At 32.4% G+C, this 8,064-nt stretch overlaps 1 protein-coding gene across 3 annotated transcripts; it reads left to right on the top strand.

Moving 5' to 3' along the window:
* The first annotated feature begins 835 nt into the window (after positions 1 to 835).
* Positions 836 to 7,762, top strand: LOC145005471 (uncharacterized). Of its 3 annotated transcripts, none has more exons than XR_013662576.1 (22): positions 836 to 1,289; positions 1,431 to 1,631; positions 1,745 to 1,775; positions 1,851 to 2,035; positions 2,112 to 2,271; positions 2,363 to 2,459; positions 2,956 to 3,125; positions 3,198 to 3,364; positions 3,440 to 3,622; positions 3,716 to 3,805; positions 3,895 to 3,975; positions 4,060 to 4,203; positions 4,284 to 4,366; positions 4,453 to 4,594; positions 5,256 to 5,507; positions 5,588 to 5,675; positions 5,773 to 5,850; positions 5,958 to 6,024; positions 6,105 to 6,204; positions 7,146 to 7,224; positions 7,314 to 7,370; positions 7,555 to 7,627. XR_013662576.1 is itself a non-coding variant. In XM_078964556.1 (22 exons), exons 1-22 carry the CDS (start codon positions 1,173 to 1,175, stop codon positions 7,690 to 7,692), a joined length of 2,742 nt encoding a protein of 913 aa, XP_078820682.1. In that variant the 5' UTR covers positions 837 to 1,172; the 3' UTR covers positions 7,693 to 7,762. The 3 variants fall into 3 exon arrangements, 2 of the variants coding, with proteins under 2 accessions (XP_078820682.1, XP_078820681.1); XM_078964556.1 differs by having other exon boundaries at positions 837 to 1,289; positions 4,066 to 4,203; positions 7,108 to 7,224; positions 7,555 to 7,762; XM_078964555.1 differs by having other exon boundaries at positions 838 to 1,289; positions 7,108 to 7,224; positions 7,555 to 7,762.
* The last annotated feature ends 302 nt before the right edge of the window (positions 7,763 to 8,064 follow it).

The following is an 8,064-nucleotide window of genomic DNA, read 5'->3' as shown; positions in this document are numbered from 1 at the left end:
ATATCAATTTAGTCTACACATTATTATATCAAATTTAACAACAATGTTGTTGCTATATATATATATATTTGTAAAAACTTCAATTATATACGTGTTTCTGCGCAACGCGCAGACATTCGCCCAGTATCGTCATAATTACCAGTTGCTACAAACCACTATTGAAGCTACCCGCATTTTTTCTTCCACCGGTGAGAACCTCATCGAATACCACAACCTTTCTCACATGTTGATCAATGAAAAATCGAAGGTCACAATTCCAAGGAGCATGTTGGCTGCAACTAAAAACGCACACAAAGAAATAGAAAATTAGACATAGTGGCTTATGAAATGGGAAAGGAATTCAAGGTTGTTAGTTAAAAATTTGTCGAGGTTTTGAAGGTGCAGAGTCAGATATCGATTTATGGGATTGAAATCGTCGAAAAAATCATTATTTACGTGCAGAGTCTCGCCGGAACTGCAAAGAATGTTGGAAACCGGCTAAACTCATACCTATCAATCATAAAGATTGATTGTATACATGATAATAAAGTTTAATCGGTAAATATATATAAAAAAATCAATAACTAAATATAAACAAGTCAAAAAAACATCTTAGATTAAATTACACTAATGATCCACATGGTTTAGAGTAATTTGTACGTACTATTTGTTTTTTGTTGTCTTCTTACCTAAAAAGATTATTTTATCATTAATTTTTTAATTTATTTAAATAAACATATCCCAAACCCTATTTATATTCATATAATTTATGCGCATAATTTACTCGATATCATTTTAATGTTATTTTCCTGACATCTTACCTTCGATCAATGGAAGTCAAATTTATTAAGCAACGTATTTAATAGCGGCAGTAACTAATTCAATCTCCTCCAAAGTAGTACCGGGACAAACGTGCGTAGATTTTCAGGTTTACACACAAAGGATTCGTTCTAGTTAGGAATTTCATCTGGAGGGATAGTAGTTAGTAATCAGTAGCGCGATCGAACCCTAAAATCCAAGGAAGTCTGATTTTGGTAAATCATACAAACATCAACAGCATTCTCTTTCTCATTGATTTTTTCGCCTTCGGCTCACGCAAGACGACAAGATGATGTCTTCCATTGGTCACAACTACTGAAGTATGCTGCATTACGAAGCGAGACTGTTGCAGTGAATGGTTTGTGATCGGAGAGATGGAATTCAAAACGCGTGATTACAGAGCCGAAGACAAAGTCTATTCACTTACCCGAATTTCGGTTTCTTCGCATCCTCTCTGCTCGTCAGCATCTTCATCCTTATTACATACACAGGTTTGAGTGTCGTCCTTTTCTTTGATTGGTTGTTAGATACTTTCGTTATTGATGGCAATTTGACTGGAAATATCTCCAATTGCTAGGAGTTTCATTTTGATCTTTGTGCAGTGCAAAAGTTTTAATAATTTTCTACGACAGGATCATGGGAGCACTGAATTCTTTGATCCATTAAGGGGGCTATCAACAGAAACGTTGGAGCCAGTTGAAAATACGGCAGTTGCAGAAAAGCTTCCTGCTACCCAACCAACCTCTCATCTCTCTTCAAAGAAGGAGTGGACATCCTTTAATAAGCTACTAATGCAGAGATTTCCTGTCCCAAAAATGATTTCAGTTTCTTCGGTAAGTCTTGTAAACATCATGACACACACAAATCATAATCAAAACATAAGAAAAGTTAAACAATTCTGTTAGTAGCTTTTGCAAGTTATAACCTGGATCTTTTTCCACTACAGTTTTCAAGCAAAACCATAAAAGGCGGCAAGGGTATGGTGTATTACTAACTTATCTCTGTTTCTACTGCCCCTACCCCTGGAAGTAACATTTTCTAAATTTAATTAGCAAGTGGAGAACTATCATCAAATATTCAGTCAGATGAATTGAATGATTCTCAAAAGTTGAAGGAAGGAGGATTCAAGATTGTTAGCCAGCAGGAGTACATTAAACGGATGCATGGACTTAAAGATGAGATCATGCGTTCTTGGCATTCTGATGATCGTGTAACAACCTTAAAGTTGTCAATTAAGGTAGCTCCCTTTTTCTTTATCAACAAAACTATATATAATTTTGTAATTTGGGAATGAAAATTTTGTTGGCTTGCAGGTTGCTAGGCTTCTGATGGACACATCTGTGGCACAATTTTATCCAACATTATTTGTTCTTAGTGCTGATATAATGGACATGCTTGGTGATATGGTATGGGATCGGATTAAACAGAAAGCCGAGTTTGCAGATGATGGAACTAAAATATGCTCTTTATCAGGTTTTTTCATCTCCCGTTCAGTTTCTCACTCTCACTACAATTTGTTTTTACATAGACATCTAAAATTTATACAACTATAATATCATTACAGATGACTTTGATGCAAATAGTATATGCTTTGAAGCTAAGGAGACATGCAACAATTGGTTCAGAAAAATTGCTTCCATCCACGAGCTTCTTCCACGCATGTGAATCTCTTATCTTTATCTTTTGTATGTTACATTCAGAGTTTTTTTATTTTTATTTTTTTTATTAAGTTCTATACGGGTAAAGTGACTGAATGGTTCATGATGTGAGTCTTGATTAAGTGTTGTATACATAAGGTTTGTTTCTTTTCTAGACTGAATAAACCATTTGAATGAGACTAACTGACCATTTTACCCTTACATTCCAAAAACCAAACTTTACAATGTTCATCAATTTTAACATGGGAGGAGTTAGGAGGAAAAAGAAGAAAGGCAAATAGGTGAAGGTTGGTGTCCTACTACATTAAGCTAGATATTTTTTCTTCTTTGGTCTTAGCTCATTAAGTCATTATGCCCAGATTAAGTGAAAAAGAATCAGACACGTATAGCTGTCCAGATTAAGTGCATAACCCATTAAGCCCATCAAGTAAAAACGAAACAACCCCTCAGTATTATGATGATTTAATTTAACTTGTGCTAATCTGACATTGCCTTTTAGCTATCTTGAGCTTGCGATATTGCCATGCTGGCGATTTTTGCATGATAATGTGATGGATGACCTCATGCGATTGGTTACAATGATAAGAGGGGTTGCAGATCCATTAGCATCAGCCTACTGTCGCTTCTTTTTGCTTCACTGTGCCCAAAAACTTCCCCAACTCGATACAGGTATTGACTTTTTCATTCTGTAATGTGCAAAAGGTCACCTAATGATATGTTTTGACCATTATGATATTATAGGGCATCTGATAGCATGCATTAGTGACACAAAAGTTGTACTTACACGGATTGTATCCATGAAAGAAACCAAGTATGGGAACTTTTTGGGAGATCGAAGGTTGGTTATCAGCTTGATGGAACCAACAATTGAGTATACTATGAAATGCATTTTTAGGGACCCAAATCAGGTTAGATATGTTGACTTTTTGCCTCTACATATTCATTGCTGGTATACTACAGGATGTTGACTTTTTTAACTACAGGTTGCTGATATGATTGTGAGACTTGGATTAGGGAATAATTCTTTGGAGTTATATGGAGAAGTTCCTTGGATATCGATTATTCTCCATTATTTACTCAGGGAACTTCCAACTGATGTAGTATGTTCCAATGCTGTAGAATTTCTTCACCTTGTTGACTGCAGCTCTGATTATTCGTTTGACCAGGTACCCTTTGAAAGATTTTGCCATTTGACTTTGGTCAACTTTTGGTTTTGAGTTTGTATCTGTATACCTTGTGTTAAACTGTTGTTTGTGCAGTGTTTAAATTACAAGGTGCTTGGGCTGAAGCTTTGCGAGGGAATATCTCAAGTGAACACAGTTGATGTATTAATTGATGAAGTAATTCAGGTACTCGATGTTTTACAGTTTCCAGTTACTTTATAACAGATGTAACATTTTACAAGTTTCTAACAGCAAATTACTAAGTTTCAATTCAGGTTGCTACAAAAAGAAAGAGCCTTGATGAGTACTTGAAGATCTTGGATGCCTATATGGATATTACTCTTCAATATAAGACTGTAAGTTTTATGACTTGTAATTATACATTCTCGCACTTGCATTAATTGTCATTTTTTTAAAGATTTTACATCTGTATGTTCCAGGATCAGTATCTAAGCTCCATTCTAAGTGAAATATTTGAGAGATTATGCAATGAAGTGGTTACTGAAGATGAACTAGCTAGCCTGCAATCAATTATTGTGAAACTGGTCACACATTTTGATGATATGAAACATGTTTTTGATCTGGTAAACTCTATATTCATGTTTTAGCTCCTTTTCAGCAAAATAAACAGAAAATAAATTTTATTTTTTTTGTCTTACTACAGAACTATGTTGTTGACATATTAGATGTAATGCATGGAAGCTCAAGAAGCATTGTGAGTATGCACATCCTCAATAATGCCACAAGGTACTTACTATTTAATTTATTTGTTGATTTATGTGTTTTCTTCCAGAAAATTTATTTTGACTCTTTTATCCTTTGTTATTGAGCAGAAATGATGACATCAGTGATCCTACCACAATAAAACTTCTTTTTGATGTTGCCCAGTCTCTGCATGATAGTGTTGATTTCTCAAGCACAAAACAGGATGATAATCAACAAGCTGAGCGATTAATTGTTCGTTTTATAGATAAGGTAATTAGTTAATGCTCATGTAAGTTTTATTATTTCTTGGCACTTGGACCTTTATCACTAAATGACTATCTTAACCTTCATCTGATTTCTTACAAAAATGACTATTTTATCCCACCTATATCAGATGTTTTACACAAAAACTATTTATTTAATATATTAATTTGAGTAAGCTACAAATTTATCCTTAACTTTGCATTTTGTTGCACTATTAGTCCCTCTAACAACAAAGCAGATCTTGAATGAAATGAAATTGGACCAAACCTGCGATATTGAGTAAAGCATAGGGACCAGATCTGCAACAAAATGAATACTTAAGGACGACTTCGGAATGTTTTGAAAAATTGACCGAACTTGAGTAAGGCACAGGGAACAAATTTGTAAATATATATTTTCTTATGGGAAGTAATCAGTTAAAGGGTAAAATACTCATTTTTACAAGGATAAGGACCAAAAAAAATCATGAAACCATCTGATAAGAGCATAAGGCCATAATTGCTAAAGATTTTTTTTGGACCTGATCCGAATTAAAGCACCTAAACACAGGGACCAAAAATGCAATTTAGTTATATTTTCTAAATTTGGGTGGCCATTATTATTGTCAGGTTGACCATGGTGTGGATTTGGACCGACATTTGACTTTCTTGATTGAGTGTATTGTCAGGTTGACCATGGTGTGGATTTGGACCGATATTTGACTTTCTTGATTGAGTGTCGTGGAGCTTTCAGCAGCATGAATGATCTGAAGGAGATTCTTGTTCATTCCAGCAATCTTTTAGCAACCAGAGCTTTAAGATTGAGAGAGAAAAAAGATACTTCAAATTTTATAAAATCCTGCATTACTTTTAATGAAGTTACAATACCCTGTATTCCATCTTATTCCAGGCAGTTAATCTTATACCTTGAGACCGCAGAGGTAAAAAAAAATTTAATTTTTTTTTTTTTGGTTTACTAAAATTGATCATGTGCTTAGTATTAATCTTAATTAAACATCAGGTTTCTTTGTTGGGTGGTTTGATTTCTCATTCAGATGGGCTTTTAGACTCTGCTATCAGCTGCTTACAAGATGTTAACTTGGTAGATGGTCAGTTCCTAACTTTTTTTTTACAAATTTGCCCTCATTGATTTGTTTCCTTCAAAAAGAAACAACCCTTAAGTTAGCTTTAAATGTGTGTACTTAGGCATGCGTAAGAATGAAGATGCTGATGGTATTGTTTCCTTAATGAGAAAGCTCTGCAGCTTCATGCTTATGGTTCCAGGTTATTCATTTTTGGCTTACTCATCTTGAAAATAATTGCTTACTATTAAACAATTTTTTTTTTTTTTTTTTTTTTTTTTAATATGATGCTGAGTTTTCTTGCTAAAGGTAATTTGGAACAAGGAGTTACCTACATTCCAAAGAACATATTATCCTTGCTTGATTCCCAATCATGGTTAGGCTTCTGGCTCTCAATTTTATAAATAAAATTGACATCCAGTTTTAATTTTTATTTCTTTATGTTTTGTTTTGTAGGATTACACCAAAATTAAGGATACGGGTTTTATGTTCACTTCTTTCCTTATCTGCAACATTTTCTCAAAATGAGCTCCCTTATCATCCAATTCATGAAGAGGTACTTCTAAATTCATGTTCACTGCTTATATAATACAGTGCAAAATTGGGCAACTCAAAAAGTGTTTCTTTTTTTGGGGGAACTAAAAAAGTGTTATAATATAATAATTCAATTTTAAATAGATGAATTGTGTTTTCCTCTTTTAAAAATTGGGTAACTAAAAAAGTGTTTTTTATTCAAAGAAAATATAATGGTTTAATCACTTCAGAAAATAGTTAAGTGGCTAAATTTATAAAATAATAAATCGGTTTAATCACACTACTAAACTGTTATATTCTTTATTGATTTAACAATCGAACTATAATTATGATAATAAAAAAAAAGAATAATAGTTTAATTCTAAATTGATGAAATTGTGATAGCACGTTGTGCTTTTCTGTACTTTCCATTTTTGAAAACCTGGTTACTAAAAAATATAATGGTTGTAATCACTAACAGAAAAATATTTAAGTGGCTAAATTGATAAAATGATAAAATGGTTTAATCTCTACCAAACTGTTATTCTTTATCTATTTAATCAACAAAGTATTATCATAATAATCATTAAAAAAAAACAATAGTTCAACGTTGAAATTGATGAAATGATGAAAGTACGTTGTGCTTTTCTGTATTTCCCACTTTTGAAAATCCGATAACTAAAAAAATTGTTTTTTTTTTTTGTTAAACGAAAAAAATGTAATGGTTTTAATGACTATCTAGAATATATTCAAGTGCCTAAATTGATAAAAACTGTGAAAATACAAGTGTGTTTTTTTCCCTATAATATAAACATAAACACACAAGTCAATTTCCACAAAAGAATATCTGACTTTGGATATTATGTGGGTATATGATCATTGATCACAAACATTTTGTATATCTAAAACATGAGATTTAATATTATATTTATATATTTTTTTCCAGGTTTTTGGCAATGACAGTTTATTCTTTGGTGATGCAAGATACAGCCAAGAACTTGTATCATTATCTACTCTTATTCTTCATAACATGGTTGATATTATTCCACAAGAATCTTCACAGGTCATCAGCTCAAAACTATGTTGCTATTATTTGAAGGTTTCCCGTGTTATAACAAAAATGCTCAAAATTTGATATTTTTTTTTCATCAGGCTACACGAGGAAACTTGGCACTTGAAGCTTGCAACTGTATTGCCATGTCTTTCAATGTAAGTTTGATGTCATGTTCTATTAACACAAGGATTCAATTCAAGAAATAGCAACATACTTTCACTTCTTCCCATTACAGCATTCTACTCTGAAAAATGTTATCAAAGTACAATGCCAGTGCCTTAATAAGAATAAGAAAAGTTGTAATAGAAAGAAATGAAAGTATGTTGCTATTTTGGTCAGGTGAATCAGGAGATATCTTCCGTATGCTCTAAGTTGGTGGAGATCGCCAGATCATGTCTTGGGCCTGCTGATAAATATTTGCAATCGACTATCAATTTTGTGCATAAACAGTCCCCGGTGTCTGTTGGGGGAAAATGATTATCGATATCTATTTACACACTTTCAAAAAATATATATGTTTATAATAAGAACCAAGTTTTTTGTTGTATGTAATTGGGTTTCTTATATATATATATATATATATATATATATATATATATATATATATATATATATATATATATATATATATATATATATATATATCAACATCCATTTTGAAAAATTTGTGGTTTAACTATGGTTATTCATTAATTCCAGTTGCACTATAACACTTTGAGACTTTTTTTGGTGATAATGTGGCATTTTTGTGTATATTTATATGAAGGCTTTGCATTACTTAGAGTTTTATTAGAAAGATTTTAAAAGGAATGGATGACGAAATCTAAAACACGAGAAAAAAAAACAGAA

The sequence above is a fragment of the Lactuca saligna genome, chromosome 7, assembly GCF_052625555.1.
Source record: "Lactuca saligna cultivar CGN05327 chromosome 7, ASM5262555v1, whole genome shotgun sequence".
NCBI lineage: Eukaryota > Viridiplantae > Streptophyta > Magnoliopsida > Asterales > Asteraceae > Lactuca > Lactuca saligna.
This window is presented reverse-complemented; position numbering and strand designations above follow the sequence as displayed.